The following is a 20,379-nucleotide window of genomic DNA, read 5'->3' as shown; positions in this document are numbered from 1 at the left end:
CAGTTGAAAGCAGTTACATATAAGGCATATTCTCAATACTGTAATATAGGAGATATATAGACATAATTCCTACAATAGATAGTTTGGTATCATAACAAGCGAGAGTTCCAGGGGTTAAGGTAGGGTACAGGCTCATACACTATACAATCCCTCCGCCTGGTACTCAAACATGTGACTTTGCCCATTTTAATTTTCAAATCATAAATATGCATATTTAGAACACTGTTCAGCTTAGAAACAATAATAACAAATGCCAACACTACCCCTTGGCTTCGGGTTGTGCGATTTACTATAGTCCGACGAGAACCACCTAGTTCATTAATCCACCAGTGGCACACTCCAAATCCAACCAACTATCTCGATACCCACACTAAAAATCATATGTGTGGTTGCATTGTATCCAATATAAAGCAACGGAACCGCGCTTAAGCTTTTTAAGGCTCACTGTGCTATGATAGTAACAAGTTGTGGTTTCAAATATCATATATACAATTTATGATAAAACAAATTAACTTCTTTCAAATTCACAAATTACTTGTACAGTTCCAGTATTTTCACAAACTCATTCATTCATACTATGGTATAAATCGGCGCACACTTCTCGATTTAACCCTTTTTACATACAAAGCTCGGTATATAACCGGCACCTATTTTTCACGTTTCTAAATAGAAAAATGGAACTCTAGTTCCCATAGTTCATATACGTATTTAAACAGATTCACATATTCCATTTCATATCATATGTCACACTCATTTGGTCAAAAATATGCTATATAGCATATAACTCAATAAATATCATTTAAATGGAAAATAAAGGGTTCAAGCATCTACTACATTAAGATTAATACAAATAAAGAAGTTTTGAAAAGTTTAATGATCATACGCCAAAACCCTCATTTTTACCAAAATTGTAAAATCGACATTTTTACCCGATGAAATTTCACAAATAAGCAGTCATATCATACATATAAACATAAGCTAACTTTTTAGCAATTTATTTTTTTAAAAAATACTGTATAAAAAAATCCCCTCACCTATTTCTGAATTTCGAAACACAAACTACCCAGCTCCAAAACAACGAACCGAATTCTCAAAACCTAAAAACCAAAAAACAGTACTTTAATACAATCTTATTTACTACAGATCTACCGAACCAAAAACGAACTTAGACTCATACCTCGATTTTGGGATAAAACCCGAAAGTCCTCAAAACAAAGATCCAATCCACTATAATTGCAGAGGTTTTCCCCCTGATCCATGTGGTACTGTCGGATCGTGGATTCAGGTGACGAACAACGAAGGATCGAAAAAAGAGAGAGAGAGTTCGTCGATTCTAGAGAAAGAGAAAGAGAGAGAGAGAGAGAGAGAGAGAGAGAGAGAGAGAGAGAGAGAGAGAGATTTTGTGATTTCTTAACCCTTAAACAACCAAAAATTATATTTATAGACCCCTTGACCTGGTCAAACTCGTCGACAAATGGTACCTTCATCGACGAGCCACAAAAGGCTTTTCGTTGACAAACCTCTTTTCTTCGTCGACAAACCTTTGTCCGATGTTTTCCCTATCGGTCGGGATCTCTTCATCGCCGAGGCTCTAAATTTCGGCGATGAACCGAAGAATGTCATTTGTCGACGAGAACCTTGGCTTTTTTGACAAAGCTTGCTAAAGTTACCTTTTTACCCTTTTCTTATTTTATGGGTTCAAGTCTCTACAATTACTTCGTGACATTTATTGATGATCTTTCTTGGAAGGTATGAGTTTACTTACTAAAATATAAATCATATGTCTTTAATGCTTTCAAGATTTGGAAAGCAATGGCTGAAAATGAAATTGGTTTAAAAATCAAGAAGCTGAGAACCAACAAAGGTGGTGAGTGTGAAGACACCAGGTTCAAGAAATTCTGCTATGAGCATGGTATCAAGATGGAAAGAATTGTGCTAGGTATCCCCCAACATAACGGCGTAACCAAGCGGATGAACCGATCGTTGACTGGAAGAGCTAGAAGCATACGTATGCATTCAGGCTTACCAAAGCAATTTTGGGCAAAAACAGTCAACATAGTAGCATACTTGATTAACATGAGTGCATCAGTACCATTGGACCACAAACTACTAGAATAAGTATGAAGTGAAAAAGAGGTAAGACTTTCATATTTGAAAGTTTTTGATTGTGTTGCATATGTGCATATTAGTGATTATGTCGAAACAATCTTGATCCAAAGTCTCGAAAATGCACCTTCGTTTGCTACGATGAATATGAGTATGGGTATCGCATTTGGGATAATGAAAACAAGAAGGTAATCAGAAGCAGAGATATAATCTTTAATGAAAAGGAAATGTACAAAGACAGACACACAACAGAACTCACAGAACCAGTTTAGAATGAAATAACCTATGTAGACTTGGATGATGTCTTAGAAGGTGTCGGGACACAACAGAAAAACACCGAGAATCCTTAGGTGGAGGAGACACAACAGCGAAATGTTGAGAATCCTCAAGAGGAGGAACTTGTGGAGCAAATCGTCACACCATTGCCTCCTACTCCAACTCCAGAGCTTGGGAGATTTTCTCGGCTTCATGTACCAAATAAAAGGTATGTGAATTATTTACTTCTTACAGATGGAGGAGAACCCGAATGCTATGATGAAGCATGTTAGGCAGGAGATTCAAGCAAGTGGGAGCTTGCAATGAAGGACGAGATAAAGTCCCTCACCTCCAACAAAACGTGGGAACTAGCTAAGTTGCCCAAAGGTAAGAAGGCTCTTCATAACAAGTGGGTGAACAAGATCAAAAAGGAGCATGATAGCTCCAGGAGGTACAAAATTCGGTTGGTAGTCAAAGGCTTCAAGCAGAATGAAGGAATCGAATACACCGACATCTTTGCACCAGTTGTGAAACTAACAACCATCATATCAGTCTTGAGCATTGTTTCCTCAGAGAACCTACATTTTGAGCAGTTGGATGTAGAGACAAAATTACTTCACGGTGATCTAGATGAGGAGATTTATATGCACTAGTCAGAAGGATTCTCAGTGAAAGGTAAAGAGAATCTTGTGTGCAGATTGAAGAAGAGCTTGTACGGTCTCAAACAAGCTCCTAGACAATGGTACGGGAAATTTGACAGCTTTATGCATCGGAAAGATTTTCAGAAGTGCAATGTCGACCATTGTTGCTACTTCAAAAGGTATCAGTCTAGCTATATCATTCTGTTGCTATATGTTGACGACATGCTAATCGTAGGACTAGATATAGAAGAGATAATAAAATTGAAGCAGCAATTGTCAGAGGAGTTTGATATGAAGGACTTGGATTTAGTAAAGCATATACTTGGGATGCGAATCTCCAGAGATAAGCAACAGGGAACGTTGCAGCTATCTCAATCAGAGTATATTAGTCGTGTTTTACAAAGATTCAACATGAGTAGTGCCAAAGCAGTAAATACACCATTAGCCAGTTACTTCCGCCTTTCCAAGGATCAGGCTCCCTAGACAGATGAAGAGAATGACTTTATGGCTAAGGTACCTTACGCCTCAGCCATTAGAAGTCTCATGTATGTCATGGTTGGTACCAGACCAAACATTAGCCATGCAGTGGGAGCTGTCAACAAGTTCATGTCAAATCTAGGGAAGACTCATTAGGAAGCAATGAAGTGGATCTTGAGATACCTATGTGGCACTATTAATACGTGTGTATATTTTGGCAAAAGAGACTTGAAAATTCAAGGGTACGTTGATGCCGATTTTTCTGGTGAAATTAATCACCGTAGAAGTACCGCCGAATATGTGTTCACTGTTGGCACAACAACTATTAGTTGGATGTCACATATACAAAAGATTGTTGTCATATCCGCTGCAAAAGCTAAGTATGTAATAGTGATAGAAGCAAGCAAAGAGATAATTTGGCTCCAAGGTTTGTTGACAAAGCTTGGAATAAAATATGTGAAAAATGTTTTGCACAACGACAGTCAGAGTGCGATACATCTAGCAAAGAACTTTGCATTTCATTATAGAACTAAACACATTGGACTACGTTGTCACTTCCTTAGATCTCTATTAGAGGACGGAGTATTGACACTTAAAAAAACCCAAGGTAATAGGAATCTAGCAGATATGTTGACAAAGGTGGTGACTACAAAGAAGCTGAAGTTGTGCTCAACTTCAGTTGGTCTTCATGCTTGAAGACAGATTTAAGCACATCATTTACCAATATACTGGTTGAGATGGTGTCTCCGTCTCCAAGTGGGAGATTGTTGAATCTAAAATGGAAATGGAGCCTTAATGAGCGTTGTTGAGCTGTAGAGATAGACAATCTTGACGAGCTGTGGAGAGTCATGCTTTGATGCGCTAGAGTGTCGGTGCTAATCCTAGCTCATCCCATTGAATCACCCCATTAACCCTCATTACCATCTTCCATTTATGTCAATCCCCATCCACCTATAAATGAAGGTGCGTGTGCGTGAAATGTTGTGAGTGAGAGTGAATGTAATTGAGTTGAAGATGAGAGAGAGAGAGAGAGAGAGAGAGAGAGAGAGAGAGAGAGAGAGAGAGAGAGAGAGAGAGAGAGAGAGAGAGAAGTGAGTTGAGTTGAGTGGAGTGTAGGAGCCTCCTCCTCCTCTTGTATTTTTTTCCAAGTTATAGTGAAATTCAGTGTGCTCTGTAAACGTAGGTCAGATTGAATTGAATCACGTTAAATTTGGTATTCCTATTTTACTTCTTTGTTTTGCTTTTGTGTGATTATTGTTCCTAAATCTCCGACAGGATTAACGGTGTAAATTAAATAAACGTTATTTATCTTTGTTTAATTTCGTGGTCTTCTTTTGGATCCCACACACTAGGCTTGATTAATAATTTACATTGGGCTTGACGAGTGCCGCATATATTAGATTCGGAATGCATTTGTTGGAAAGGCTAAAAGCACCGGTTAAATAATTCTTAAATTCTATTAGGGACTAGGGAGCATAGATATTTATAAAATAATTTAAATTTAATTTAATTTACACATTGAACCTATATAAAGAGCTCTCTTTATATAAAAAGAATTAAGCATTAATATAACAGTGATTATTTGCTAGTTGACTTATTTAATAATTATTTGATAAATTTATTCTTCAAGTGTAAAATAAATTTTGTATTTATTATTTTGAAAGTTCACGACTTTATGTTTTAGGAGTTGAAATACTATTTATTTGAAGGATGGGCAATTTATAATAATTTTAGAAGATGTCAATTTCAAAAATAAAAAAAAAATAATGTAAATTTATCGATTATTTTTTGAGTTGAATTATTTTAAAACATTTTTCCTTACAAAAATATTTCTGTTGAAAAATTATTTACTCTATTCTTACGTATATATTGGATATTTTTTGCATAAGCAATCTTCCCAGATTTGGGAAGCAAATAAGTAATAATAAGTCTTCCAACTTTTCTATATAATGGGCATGTAGTTTTATCTGTTTTTGGAAATGCAATCTAATAGAGTTTCTGTATCAACCTTTTACTAAATTCAGCACTAAGTTTGGTTTTCTTTTCCTGCTTGGTGAAGCAAAATATTTCATTGCAAGCTTATAAAAGCCCACTTCAGTCCGCCTGCTATATGCTCATTTCTCTCCATCTTCCATACATTTCCCCTCCAATTAATTATCATCATTGTGAGCTCTCTCTCTCTCTCTCTCTCTCTCTCTCTATGTTTTTCATCTTTTTTTGCTTTTCATGAACTTCATTAATTGCCAAAATTCAGCTTCTTTTGTTGTTTATATTTTAATATTGGTATTAATATTCTAAACTGATGGAACTAGCAATCCATCTAAATGAGGTTCAACTTGAAAGTCTTGGCTCCTTTGTCATGCAAGAGTACATATCACGTACTCCAGTTAGGTATGTTTAACTAATTATTGCACGGCGAAAAAAATGGTGTTCCCAAGCCACAAGGTTCCTCACTTTATGAGGGTCGTCACTGTGCGAGCCAAGTGATGTATGATTGCTTTAATTGAAATCTCTTTAATTACCTAACTATTATGCAGCAACATCTAAAGCTATGCACCAACATATGTAATTACATGGCAAAGGAGTTGAGGCCTAACTTAAACCATGTTAAACCCTATTTTGATTCTATAGAACAAAAACAAATTATAATGTTTGACTGATTATATAGAATATTAGTGATGCTTAGGTTGCAAAGATTTTGATTGTTTGCATGAATTTTTATTTGCAGACATCAACATGGAAATAACATTCAAACACAATATCATAGTGGTGGTTTTCTATTTCTTCCTATTGTTTCCTCTGGCCTATACTGCCAACAATCGTGGTGAGTTGATTAGAATTGGACTGAAAAAGAGAACAATGGATTTGAACGACTTGCTTGTAGCCAAGCTCATGGAATCTATGCACAGAAAGTCTAAAACTAGTGTTTCTATTGAAGATGGGAATAAAGGAGAGTTGGTGGGCGGTACTGGTATTGTAGCACAAAGGAACTATATGAATACTCAATATTATGGTCAAATTGGTATTGGTACTCCCCCTCAAAATTTCACTGTTGTATTTGACACTGGCAGTTCTAATTTGTGGGTTCCTTCCTCTAAGTGTTATTTTTCGGTGAGTTTAATTTCTTAAGTTGTGATTATTAGTTACATTGTGAAAATATTTTGTGCTTGGACATATGTATCTCATATTGAATGAAAGAATGTAAAATTAATCTTGATTCTACGTGTAGGTTGCTTGCTATTTTCATGCAAAATACAAATCAAAACTATCAAGAACACACAAGAGAAATGGTTAGTTTCCATATCTATCTCCTTGCTAGGACACCAATGTATAAAAATTTGGGTTTATGTCAAGTGATCTGCCATATGATTTTTGACACGGTCTTACTTTATTTTGACAACCATTGCTATTATTTATTTCTCCACCATTAAACATAAAAACATGTTCCTAAATGATAAATTGCTAGCCTACTTTCTATATATATCCTGTCCATATCTACTAATGTCAAATCCAAGCACTTATCATCAACATTTGTATGTGATTAAGAAGCCCTTTATTTCACAAAAGTATGCTGTCAAGAAACTGAGTAAACAATATTGTCTTCCTCCCAACCCAAGAAGAGGGTAAAGAAAACTTGTATGATTTCCTTCTTTTAATATGTTCAATGATGATGCTATGTAATTGGCAGCATATATATACAGAGATTCACGAGGGCCACCTAGTTATATACTAAATACACATTATGTATATATGTATGTATGCACATATATCTAAAGAATGATTTCCTTTCATTCATTACACAGGGAAACCAGCTGCAATCCACTATGGAACCGGAGCTATCTCTGGTTTCTTTAGTCAAGACAATGTAAAAGTTGGTGAAATTATGGTTGCATATCAGGTATTTTTTTTTTTCAGTTGGTGGTGTTCTAATATATCTATATTGCTACAAGCAATAGTGGAAGTCTTTACCTATGACAATGGATTTTGTAGGACTTTATTGAAGCCACTGGAGTGCCTGGCACCACATTTGTCTTAGCCAAGTTTGATGGCATACTTGGGCTTGGGTTTCAAGAAATTTCTGTTGGAAAAGCTATCCCAGTGTGGTATATTTGCGTGCCTTGAACATTTTTTTAACCCTAAGCTGCTTTAGCGCCGCGTTTGAGGACATAAATGTAAAGGCTTGGATTTAAATTTTGATAAATTTGGACTGAACTTAATATAATTTTATATTATATTTTATCCAAATTCACAAAAATTTTAATTCAAAATCTCTCCAAATATAAAGTAAAATTTTGTTTTTAATTAAAATTATGGCCCGTTGCGTGATGATACAAGGGAATGCACCCCTTAGTTGCCATAATCACTTGGAGATGAGGTAAGATAGACATCCATGGTGTGTACCAGAGTTCATTGGCCTACACTTTTTTGGTAATAGTGCTTTCTCATATTGTATCAGCATGTTATGGCATATTAAAAGTCATTTATAATTTTTCCTTTTTTCCGTAGTTGTTTTGAATAATGAAGTGAAACATTTTAATTGTCAAACTCTATAACTCTATTAGGTACAATATGGTGAGACAGAGACTTGTTACAAACCTAATTTTCTCATTTTGGCTCAATCGGAAAATTAAAGATCAAGAAGGAGGTGAAATTGTATTTGGTGGAGTCGATCCTAAACATTTTAAGGGGGAGCATACATATGTCCCTGTGACAAGGAAAGGATATTGGCAGGTTAGTTTGCCAATTTCCTTCTATTTTTCATGATCAAATGATTGGTCTGATTATTAATCTTAACTTATAAATCTTTTTGTCTCTTGTTGTTGCCAGTTTGACGTGGGTGAAATCTTGATTGGTGGTAAAACAACAGGTAATTATAGTATGATCTGCTTTTTTCTTTTTCTTTTTTACTTTGTTATCCTTACACACACACACATATGAAGATTTTTTGAAAAGAAAAAAGAAGAAGAGGGTAGCACCTTTTTTCTTTATTAGAAAACCTCTCACTTATGGCGGAAGAATACCATAGTTCCAGCAAATCAAGCTACAAACAGATAAAAACGAAAAGTAACGAAAACGAAACGAAGACAAAACGGCACATTAGACTCTTAAATAATTAGGAAGACTAATTTTGTCAAGTCGTATCATGTCTCTAATTAGACGAGGTAAAGAAACAAACTCCAGATATCTCATAGTGACGCCTTCCTCTCCCTGACGTGTCAAGAAGTCCACAACCTTATTTCCTTTTCTAAATTGGTAAGTAATGGTGAAATTAATCATGAAAATGAAGATGTAGAATACAATCTCCAAACCCTTTAAGTTGCTCGAGTCTTGACAAATAAGCACATTTATTTCAGGATTTTGTGCTAGCGGGTGCCCAGCAATAGCTGATTCTGGAACCTCTCTAATACTTGGTCCAATGGTATGTCTTATATTTATGTTTTTTGTTCAAATTTTTTATCTTTTATTTCAAGATAACTTAAAAGTTGTTGAGCACTCTAGTGACATGACCCTTATTTTCCTCCATATCTATTTTGTGTATGATTAATTTATTTTATTTACCTTTTGGACATTTAACGTTAACGCTTAATATGATGGACTTCTATAGTACCATGTCTAATGCCTTGCTAGGACGTGTTATAAATTACAAAAATGATAAGAAAAAACATGAGAAAATCTTTTTATAACTTTAAACGATCTAAAAGAACAACAAAGCAAGAAATGAACATGAAATAATTTCGACCACATTTCTAATAGTGTGTGAGGCCAATATTGCTTTCTTTGTCGGCTTGTAGGAAATTATTACTTCTATCAATCGTGCAATTGGTGCCTCCGGAGTTGTTCATCGAGAATATAAGGCTATTGTTGCAAAACATGGGAAAACAATACTGGAGATGCTACATAAGAAGGTATTTGTCAATGGATCATTACCATTTATTTTATCGCTATCTAACATTTCAAACCTGGACCGTTACCTTTTATTTTACCATTATGTAACATTTCAAGCCTTAGCCATTTCATAATTAATTTCAAGAATCTTTTGTTGTGACACATGTTCCTATATGATATGTAATATCTAGATCATCTTTTAAAACTAGACCACTCTAAAAATACCAAGTAGTGTAATTATGTATCATAGATTAAAAATGAGTCAATTCACTGTTTTAATCATTTTTGTAAATATTTGTGTTATAAATTACTAACCCAACCTAATCTATAAATAAATACTATAGGCTTGATATTGAGTTGGGTTTATGATAGATTTTACTATTTACTGCATTAGTTATCAAATTCCGAGTGTCTTATTATTTCCTTTTTTAACTTAATTCTTCACGCATATTTGTTATATTTTTAATTTGGACTCTTAAATAAACTTGCAAGCCACTATAACTTTTATTTTATTTTATTTTTTGCAGCAAGAACCTCATGGTATTTGCCCACAAATTGGTTTGTGCACTTTCAACAAGACAAGAGGTTTTAGGTTAGACTCAATTGCCTACCTATTTCTTGTTAGTAAACTATTTTTCTAATACTTTGATCAAGTTTGAATTAAGTTTTATTATTTATAACTCTTTAATAAATCTACACACTAATTACTTTCCAATTAATATATACCATCCTTGCATTCAGCATGGAAATGAAGAATCAGGGTGAATCTATGTGCTCTACATGTGAAATGATTCTGGAATGGATGCAAAACCAACTTAAGCAAAACGAAACTCATGAACGTATACTTAACTACATTAATGAGGTGAATCAAAAATTTCTATAAGTTTTTTTTAGTAATAATGGACTGGTTGAATTTACTTATATTATAATCATTTTGTATTTACAGCCCAATGATGAAATATTGAGTCCAATGGTTGAATCATCAGTTGACTGTTACAATTTGTCCTCCATGCCTAATGTTTCATTCACAATAGGTAGAAGGGTGTTTGACCTCACCCCAGACCAGGTATTATATTATCTTGATTTGGCCTAGTGATAACTACCAATTTTTATACATTGTTATATATTCTTGATTTTGATTGTGGTTCGTATACAATATCCTAAGGTCTGGCTATCAAAGTTACATGCATGCTCTATTGTTATTAGTTTCTCCACAATTATACTTTTATGTCACGTTTGGTTGTGCAAGGAAATGGAGCATAAAATGATGGAATAAAAAAGTGAATGAAGAGGAAGGCTCTTTCCCCTTTCTCTAATAATGATGGATTCTCTCTTTTGCAGTAGATGTCGAACCTCAATGAAATCAAGTGATAAATCTAATTTTATTCCCCTTAATTCCATACTATTTCTATGTATCAAACATCTAATTAGATAATGTGGGTGTGTAAAAATGTTCCATCAACGTTAGCATAACATTCAATGTATTAAAATAGGATCCCAATCTTTACAAAGAAAAAGAAAACTTTGAGAAGTTTTAACCATGATGTGATTATGGACTCCCATTATGCATGGTTTTAGTTAGTATAATAAAATAATTTAAAATTTGTATATACCATTTTTTTTAATAAACTCGCAATGATAGGCCCGACTAATCCAAAGGGCACAGGAGCATTTCCTTTGTTTTCACCTTTCAATTCATAACATTATCAAATTATTTTTATGAAAATTTTAATTAAATAAAATTAATAAGTATAAGTCTAGAGACCACAATAAATTTGAGTCATCTCCTTGAGTCTGCATATGCTATGTCCCCATGTTCTTTGTAACATAATTATGTCCTTGCATCCATGTTTATATTCCTTTTCTCCTATTCTATATTTTTATAACTTCTTAAGTTCTCTAGTGTTTTCTTCCGTGTTTTACCTAACTCAGTCAACCAACTTAAAAAAATACAATACTTGTGAATTATGGTCAAATTGATCCTGTTTGCTTTTTCAAACAACAAAAAATTATAAGCGAAAATTCCATCATGTGATGAGAACTCTAGAAAGAATCCTAAATTTTGATGCGAAAAGTGAAGTATAAATTTATATTTAGATATCATAAAACATATCAAAGCATTTAGCTGCAATGCACTCATTAATTTCTTGTTGGAGATGTAATTTTAGTACATTTAAGTTGGTCCTATTTGCTCATTCAAACAGAAACTTATTAAGCTAAAATTTTATTATGTGATGACGACACCTGAAGGAACGCTACACTTTGATGCAAAAAGTGAAGTATTGATTTATATTTAGATATTATAAAATATATTAAAGTGTTAAGTTGCAATGCACTCACTAATTTCCTTCTGGAGATGAAATTTAGTACATTCTGAAGTTTGGAGGGGGATTCAGAGCTCAATGCATAAGTGGATTCTCAACTTTGGGTGTACCCAATAATACTCTATGGTATTGTTTATCTCTTTGATCTATATTTTCATATCCTTCATTAAATTTGTGTAATAACGATTACTATGTTGGACAGTTTCATTGGTACTCAACTTAGATTCTTAATAATTATTGAGTAATATTGAATATTGGATAACTTTTGCTTATGTAGGATTTTGGGAGATGTTTTCATGGGAAGCTACCATACCATATTTGACTTTGGCAATTCAAGGGTTGGATTTGCTACAGCTACATGATTGATCAAATCATTCCTCTATATATGTACTTAAAGGGAGTTTTGTTTGTGGTACTAAATAATACATTGTATGTCAATGAATTTGATGATTATTGTGACTTTCTTTAACAAGAGATGAATGAAATTGATGGGTGGAGGGGACTCACTCAATCATTGGTTATGATTGAAACTCAATGAGGATTGCACACAAATACAAAACAATTAATTTCAATCTGAAAAATAAACAAACATAGACGAATTTAAGATACACAAACTCTCTTCTTCTCACTGGTTATTCATCCTCACAACACCACACAACATTACACACACACACATCCATTTATAGCAAATTCTAGAACAAAATAATCAACAATGGTGGGCTGGTTGGTGAGATTGGTGGCCGACTCTCCACTACAATTTCAAAAACAGTGGGCTGGGGTTGGTGGAGCTGCCGCCGTCAAATTTTGCTGTCACCGTCCCACTGTTCAAGTTTAATCTTCAACAAAAATGAGTTTTATTTCATGATCTCGAGCATAAGTCGTGGATTGGTCTTGTTGTTGGTTATGTTATGGTGTATGATTTTTAACTTAAAACCAAAAGGGTGAACAAAAAATAAGAGATTAATATATGAAGATGACAATATAAACATAATCCTAGGTCTTGCATCATCCTATAGATATCCAGTCATTCTAACAAATTTTATGAGATCACACTTAAATGGGTTGGATTAATAAGTTCTCAAACTATCATCATCTTCGGTTAATTTTTTTTGGTATTGTTCCTAATTAATATAATTTTGTGTAAATTTCTTAAACTTCAATTTAACGATATACTAGATCTTATTGGCTTTCACACAATGGATGACTCATTGCCTAGTTAGTTTATAAAGAAAGAGATGCATGGCTTTCATCAACGTGTTTATAATTCTTAAATTAGCTCCTCGACTATTGTGTATAGAAGATAGAATTGTTATCAATGAAATGTGGGGGAAATTATTCATTGAAACTACAACAACATCTGTCTTTATAGTACCTTGCTTCCATTTGTCATACATGGAAAACTAGTTGCAACCCACTATGAAATTATAATTATTTCTCAAAACGATGTAGAAGTTGACTGTATTACGGTGAGCAATAAGATGATATATGTGTACAAATTTTTACACACACACACACACTCACACACACACGCATATATATATATATATATATATATATATGTTAGAGATGGAGCCAAAAACACAGCTGGAGACGCGTTGAGATGAGTCAGAAAACGCGTGGAATTTATTCTCCATTTAATCTATTCTTTTAACTTCCAATTTGTGATTAAATTGTATTGATTATCATAAAGAGGCTATGGAAGATATTGTATTATACAACAAATAGCACAACAACATAGCACAGTGCAGAGAGAGCACAGAGAGTGCAGAGAGAGCTGTGAGGAAGAAGGGAGGAAGAGAGAGAGAGAAAGAGAATTGTAACATTTTTCTGGCGAGTTATTGAATAGTTGGTGCATGCTCCGTGGACGTAGGTAATTCTTGACCGAACCACGTAAATTTCTTGGTGACACTTTCTTCTGGATGCTCACAAGGTCCTAACAAGTGGTATCAGAGCCCGGTTGGAGCAAAAAATCCAAATCAGAAGTGATCCCGAAATTCAGAGCTCTATCCAGTAGATCGAAAGTGTGTTTTGAGGCCACCATAGTATTCTTCTCGCCGAGACGAAGAGAAGGGTGCCCACCAGAGCTCAAACAGAGTTCAGACAAGCCCGCACGCACCCCCACGCGCCTTGCTAGAGCAAGATGCCTCTCTATGCGCCGGCGACGCGCCGCACGCGTCTTCCTCGCCCGAATGCCTCGACCCGGCCTGGTTATCTACCCGACCCAACTCGAAAACCCTCTCAGCACCGGGTGAACCTGAGATCCGATCCATGAACTTCAGAACCGGCCACATCAGCTGACACGCCAGCGAAGCGACACGTCAGTCAGAGTCGTCACGTTAGTAGGAGTGCCACGTGGTAAAGGCGACACGTCAGCAGACCACTGCAACGTCATTTAAGTGGGTTCCACTGCCACGTCAGCAGGTGGATCTCACTGCCACGTCAACAGGTGGACCCCACCGCCACGTCAGCAAGCCACACATCATCAGTTTGACCAGGTTTGACTAAAAACTTTGACTGAACTTTTTGGGGTCGTTTTGGGTCTGTTTTTCAAGCAACTTGAACCATTTCTAGGGTTTCGATCGTTCCAGATCCATCCGTGCTATCAATTTGAGTTAATTCCTTCTCTAGATTAGCAAATCGAGATGTCGAATGAAAAGAGCTTAAAAATCAAAATGTTCAACGGGAACAATTTCGGTTTCTGGAAGATGCAGATAGAAGACTATTTGTTTGGGAAGGAATTGCACTTACCGTTGAAGGGTAAGCCAACATCCATGAACGAGAACGAGTGGGAGTTGCTTGATCGAAAAGCCCTCGGAGCCATCAGAATGACGTTGTCGAAATCTGTGGCGTTCAATATCAAGTATATAACATCCACAAAGTCTCTGATGGATGCGCTCTCAAATATGTACGAGCAGCTTTTAGCCGCAAATAAGGTACATCTCATGAAAGAATATTTACGATGAATATGTCTGCAGGTGAGAGTTTCAGCAAGCATCTGAATAACTTCAATGAGTTGTCTGATCAACTCGTCTCAGTTGGGATAACGTTTGATAAAGAGATTCGGGCTCTACTGATTCTCAGTCAGTTGCCTAAAAATTGGAATGGTGTCGTCACTGCCATTAGTAGCTCCGCACTTGTATACGATGAGGTCGTCAGCATGATTTTGACGGAGGAAATAATAATGCAGCCAAACCATAGCTCCAATTCGAGTTCAGCCTTGAACATGGAGAATCGAAGTAGAGGAAACAGGCATGGACGATCAAACAACCGCGACAGATCTAGGCCGAGAAATCCCAGAGGTACTCAGGACACAGATTCTCAGAGCACTAAAGTTATTGAGTGCTGGAACTGTGGAAAGACTTGTCATTACAGGAACCAATGCAGGAGTTAGAAGAAATAATTCGAGACGAGGGCAAAGACAGAAGAAACAAATATTGCTTTCGAGAATGATGAGATGTTAATCTGCTATTCGGAAAGCAAACAGGAGTCTTGGGTCTTAGACTCCGGAGCCTCATTTCATGCCACATGCTGTAGAAATTGCCTAGAGGAGTACACACCAGGTAATTTTGGTAAGGTGTACCTTGGCAACGATCAACCTTGCGACGTAATCGGCAAGGGAGTTATGAAGATCGGTATAAACGGGTCAGTATGGAAGCTGAAGGATGTCAGGCATATTCCAGACCTAAGAAAGAATCTAATCTCAGTGGGTCAGTTGGCATATGAGGGATACACGACGAAATTCATTGGTGATGGAAAGTCTCAAAGGGTGTATTAACGATTGCTCGAGGTAAGAAAAGTGGTACTCTTTATATAACTCCTGATACATGTTTGTCTATTACAGTTGCTACAGGAAATGATGATAGCAACTTATGACATCAACGACTTGGACACCTGAGTGAGAAGGGACTCAAGGTAATGCACTCAAAGGGTAAGTTGAGTGATTTATAGTCGGTGCAGATTGACACATGTGAGGATTGCATATTTGGGAAACAGAAGAGAGTTAGTTTCCAGAAAAATATTAGTACCCCGAAGAAAGAAAAACTTAAGTTAGTCCATTCAGATGTATGGGGACCAACAACCATTTCGTCTATAGGAGGAAAGCATTACTTCGTCACGTTTATCGATGATCATTCACGGAAGGTATGAGTTTACTTCCTAAAGTATAAATCTGATGTTTTTAATGCTTTTAGAATTTGGAAAGCGATGGTAGAAAATGAAACTGGGTTGAAAATCAAAAAACTGAGAACAGATAACGGTGGAGAGTATGTTGACACCGAGTTCAAGAAATTCTACTATGAGCATGGTATCAGAATGGAAAGAACTGTGCCAGGTACACCTCAACACAACGGCGTAGCAGAGCGGATGAACAGAACGTTGATAGGAAAAGCCAAAAGCATGCGTATGCAGTCAGGCCTACCAAAAATGTTTTGGGCAGAAGCAGTCAACACAGCAGCTTATTTTATCAATAAAAGTCCTTCAGTACCATTGGACTACAGTCTACCTGAAGAAGTTTGGAGTAACAAAGAGGTAAGACTTTCACATTTGAAAGTTTTTGGTTGTGTCGTATATGTATATGATCATGTCAGGAATAAGCTGGATCCAAAATCCCAGAAATGCACTTTCATCGGTTATGGTGGAGATGAATTTGGATATCACATTTGGGATGATGAAGACAAAAAGGTGATCAGAAGCAGAGATGTGATTTTTAATGAAAAGATGATGTACAAGGATAGACACACAACTGAGTCTACAGAGTCTAAAACAACCTTTGTAGACGTGGATGACTTTTTAGAAGGTGTAAGGACACGTTAGCAGAACATAGAAAATCCTCAGCAAACTACCGAGATTCCTCAGTCAGAGGAACATGTGGAGCAGATTGTTGCACCACCACCTCCTACTCCAGCACCAAAGATTAGGAGATCTTCTCGGCAGCACATACCAAATAGGAGGTATGTGAACCATTTACTTCTTACAGATGGAGGAGAACCTGAATGTTATGTTGAAGCATGTTAGGCAGGAGATGCGAGCAAGTGGGAGCTTGTAATGAAAGACGAGATAAAGTCTCTTAACTCCAACAAAACATGGGAACTAACTAAGTTGCCCAATGATAAGAAGGCTCTTCATAACAAATGGGTTTATAGAATCAAAAAGGAGCATGACGGCTCCAGGAGGTACAAGGCTCGGTTGGTAGTTAAAGGCTTCGAGCAGAAGGAAGGAATTGACTACACCGACATTTTTGCACCAGTTATGAAACTGACAACCATCAGATCTATTCTGAGTATTGTTGCCTCAGAGGGTTTACATCTTGAACAGTTATATGTGAAGACGACGTTTCTTCACGGTGATCTTGATGAGGAAATCTATATGCATCAACTAGAAGGATTCTCAGAGAAAGGTAAAGAGAATCTGGTGTGCAGGTTGAAGAAGAGCTTGTACGGTCTCAAACAAGCTCCTAGACAATGGTACAGGAAATTTGACGGCTTTATGCACAAGAATGATTTTATAAAGTGTAACGTCGACCACTGTTGCTACTTCAAGAGGTATCAGTATAGTTATATCATTTTGTTGTTATATGTGGATGACATGTTGATCGCAGGACCAAATATAGAAGAGATCAGAAAATTGAAGCAGCAATTGCCAATGAAATTTGACACGAAGGACTTAGGCTCAGCTAAGCAGATACTTGGGATGCGAATCTCCAGAGATAAGTGACAGGGAATATTGCAGTTATCTCAGTCGGAGTACATTAGCCGCGTTCTACAGAAGTTTAACACGAGCAACGCCAAATCAGTAAATACATCTTTGGCAGGACACTTTTGCCTCTCCAAGGATCAGGTTCCCTAGACAGATGAAGAGAAGGACTTCATGGCTAAGGTTCCTTACGCCTCAGCCATTGGAAGTCTCATGTACGCCATGGTTTGTACCAAACCAGACATTGGCCAAGCAGTGGGAGCAGTCAGTAGATTCATGTCTAATCGAGGGAAGACTCATTGGGAAGCAGTGAAGTGGATCTTCAGGTACCTCAGAGGCACTATTGATAAGTGCTTATGTTTTAGCAAAGGAGACTTGAAAGTCAAAGGGTATGTAGATGCTAATTTTGCTGGTGAAATAGATCACCGCAGGAGCACCACCGGATACGTGTTCACTGTTGGCACAATAGTTGTTAGATGGATGTCGCAGATACAAAAGATTGTTGCCTTATCTACTACAGAAGCTGAGTATGTAGCAGTGACAGAAGCCAGTAAAGGGATGATTTGGCTTCAGGGTTTGTTAACGGAGCTTGGATTAAAGCAGGAAAGGAATGTTTTGTACAGTGACAGTCAGAGTGCGATACATCTGGCAAAGAATTCAGCATTTCATTCAAGAACTAAGCATATTGGATTGCGTTACCACTTCGTCAGATCTCTGATAGAGGACGGTGTGTTGATACTTAAAAAAATCTAAGATAACAAAAATTCGACAGATATGTTAACTAAAGTGGTGACTACAAAGAAACTAAAGTTGTGTTCAACTTCAGCTGGTCTTCATGCATAAAGACACATATTTTAAGCACATCATTTATTCATGATACTGGTTGAGAAGGTGTCTCTGTCTCCAAGTGGGAGATTGTTAGAGTTGGAGCCAGAAACACAGCTGGAGGCGCGTTGAGATGAGTCAGAAAACGTGTGGAATTTATTCTCCATTTAATCTATTCTTTTAACTTCCAATTTGTGATTAAATTGTATTGATTATCGTTTAAAATCCAAGCCTATATAAAGAGGCTGTGGAAGATATTGTATTATACAACAAATAGCACAACAGCATAGCACAGTGCAGAGAGAGCATAGAGAGTGCAGAGAGAGCTGTGAGGAAGAAGGGAGGAAGAGAAAGAGAGAGAATTGTAACATTTTTCTGGCGAGTTATTGAATAGTTAGTGTGTGCTCCGTAGACGTAGGTCGTTCTTGACCGAACCACGTAAATTTCTTGGTAACACTTTCTTTTGGATGCTCACAGGGTCCTAACAATATTATTTTGTCCTAGTTGCTGGTGTTTTGATTTATTAATATTTTTATCAAATAATGGTACAATTGTCATTACTCATAGTTATGGACTTTACAAAAATTTATTAAAACCATTAAAGAGGATAACCACGCAACTTTGAACACCATCAAACCCACAAACTTTGAATGTCATCGCCATTTCATGGTGGACAATGTTTAGTATTACCAATAAACATTCTACATTATGTTGCTTGATGGTACATGCAACCCCTAGCTACTTGCAATAATCACTTCGGAGTGAAGTGAAGTAAGTTGAAGGATTGTATTTCACAATCATTAAAATACCACAATCATCAAAATACTCTTCCATCTCATAGTGTTGCTTTCTTCTATTATAATAATACTAGCAAAAAGGGCACTCGTGATGCACGTGCCCATCTTCACACACATGCACACATGACAATTTTTACTTTGTCATTGATTTGAGACACACAAAAAGAACACTATGTTAAGATTTTATATAATTTTAAGGCAAAATTTTTAAATGTTAATGTTCAACTGGGTTTGTTAAAGTGATACGAGTGAAATTATGTTTTGGTGATCCTAAGGTCTTAAATTTGATTTCTCTCACTTTATGATTTGTTAATGAAATACTAAACATGCATCAATGAGTGAACAACAATATTTTGATACCGTTTTAACACCACTTAAATAGATAGACAGAATTTGTACATATTAAATTTTCAAGTCATAAAAAAAATTAAAGTTTACTTAATTAAAATTATTATGTTTACTATATTATAGAAAAAAAATTTGTTTTATTTGTATGTAAAATATTAATCTTATATTTGAGAGGAGTTTTGAATTTAAGCTTTCTAATAGGTATAATATAAAATTATATTAAACCTATCCATACACACTTAAATTTTCATTTAAAATCTAAAATTCATTCTTCCAAATAAATTTGCTTGTAAATGAATTTATATGTTTACCATAAAGTAATGAGTAGAAATATAAGTCTAATAAAAATTAATTGTTTATGAAAATTCATTTGCAAAGATTCCGTGTATCGCACTGCCTAAGGACTGGGAGGGGGGGAGGCTGCTGGCTACTGAAGTGTTAGGGGTTTTCAGCAGCTCAGTCGGAGCAAGACAGAGAGAGAGGAAGAGAGAGAAAATGCAGGCGGCGTTATTTGGTTCGTCACAATCTCTTAGCCTGAAACCATCCTCTTCCCCTGCTACACGCTCTCGACCCTTTCTCCATCGTGAGTTCCTCAGAATCGATCCCTATCCCAATCTCAATGTTAAAACTAAATCATCCACCTTCTCAGTGCGCGCCTCTTCTGGAGAAGAATCTGGTACTCTCTCTCTCTCTCTCTCTCTAAGATACTTAAGGATAGCTCAAATTATTTTCTGCGTTGTTTATTTTTAGTTGTGACTCTTCTCGATTACGGCGCTGGCAATGTTCGAAGTCTTCGGAACGCGATTCGAGTTCTGGGCTTCAACATCAAAGACGTAAGCTCGTTTCTTTTATATTTTCTTGCTAATTTCTTTCTAAAAAAATAAATAGATCAGTGAAAGCAAATATTGCTTGGCAGAATCACTTCCAAAACCAGAATAGAAGTGCACGTGTGGAGTTTATGTAAGCTTGTCACCACAAAATCTCCTGTGGCAAAGTAGCGGACATGCGTAGTTGTGTGTTGCTGTGTGT

At 36.2% G+C, this 20,379-nt stretch overlaps 2 protein-coding genes across 2 annotated transcripts in view; both read left to right on the top strand.

Annotated features, from left to right (window-relative positions):
• Positions 1-3,224: 3,224 nt before the first annotated feature.
• Positions 3,225-12,051, top strand: LOC131149711 (cyprosin-like). The gene is made up of 14 exons (XM_058100408.1): positions 3,225-3,450; positions 6,208-6,590; positions 6,709-6,769; positions 7,283-7,377; positions 7,470-7,582; positions 8,042-8,210; positions 8,307-8,346; positions 8,834-8,898; positions 9,272-9,385; positions 9,893-9,957; positions 10,107-10,227; positions 10,312-10,431; positions 11,733-11,815; positions 11,967-12,051. The coding sequence occupies exons 1-14, from the start codon at positions 3,225-3,227 to the stop codon at positions 12,049-12,051; spliced, it is 1,740 nt and encodes a 579-aa protein (XP_057956391.1).
• A 7,663-nt stretch (positions 12,052-19,714) lies between these two features.
• Positions 19,715-20,379, top strand: part of LOC131154050 (imidazole glycerol phosphate synthase hisHF, chloroplastic) — a 36,657-nt gene continuing 35,992 nt past the window's right edge. The window contains exons 1-2 of the mRNA XM_058106539.1: positions 19,715-20,026; positions 20,101-20,183. Coding sequence (XP_057962522.1) covers positions 19,846-20,026; positions 20,101-20,183 — 264 coding nt within the window. The 5' untranslated portion in view covers positions 19,715-19,845. The remainder of the gene's footprint in view (positions 20,027-20,100; positions 20,184-20,379) is intronic.

The sequence above is a fragment of the Malania oleifera genome, chromosome 1 (genome assembly GCF_029873635.1).
Source record: "Malania oleifera isolate guangnan ecotype guangnan chromosome 1, ASM2987363v1, whole genome shotgun sequence".
Taxonomy (NCBI): domain Eukaryota; kingdom Viridiplantae; phylum Streptophyta; class Magnoliopsida; order Santalales; family Ximeniaceae; genus Malania; species Malania oleifera.
Note: the sequence above shows the minus strand (reverse complement) of the source record. Positions and strands in the feature narration are given on the sequence as shown.

Excerpts from the sequence above, each read along its gene's own strand:
- LOC131149711 (XM_058100408.1), top strand. The coding sequence starts at position 3,225 with ATGCTAATCGTAGGACTAGATATAGAAGAGATAATAAAATTGAAGCAG. Across the intron at positions 7,378-7,469 it reads AAATTATGGTTGCATATCAG|GACTTTATTGAAGCCACTGG; the intron begins GTATTTTTTTTT and ends TGGATTTTGTAG. Across the intron at positions 8,899-9,271 it reads CTCTAATACTTGGTCCAATG|GAAATTATTACTTCTATCAA; the intron begins GTATGTCTTATA and ends GTCGGCTTGTAG.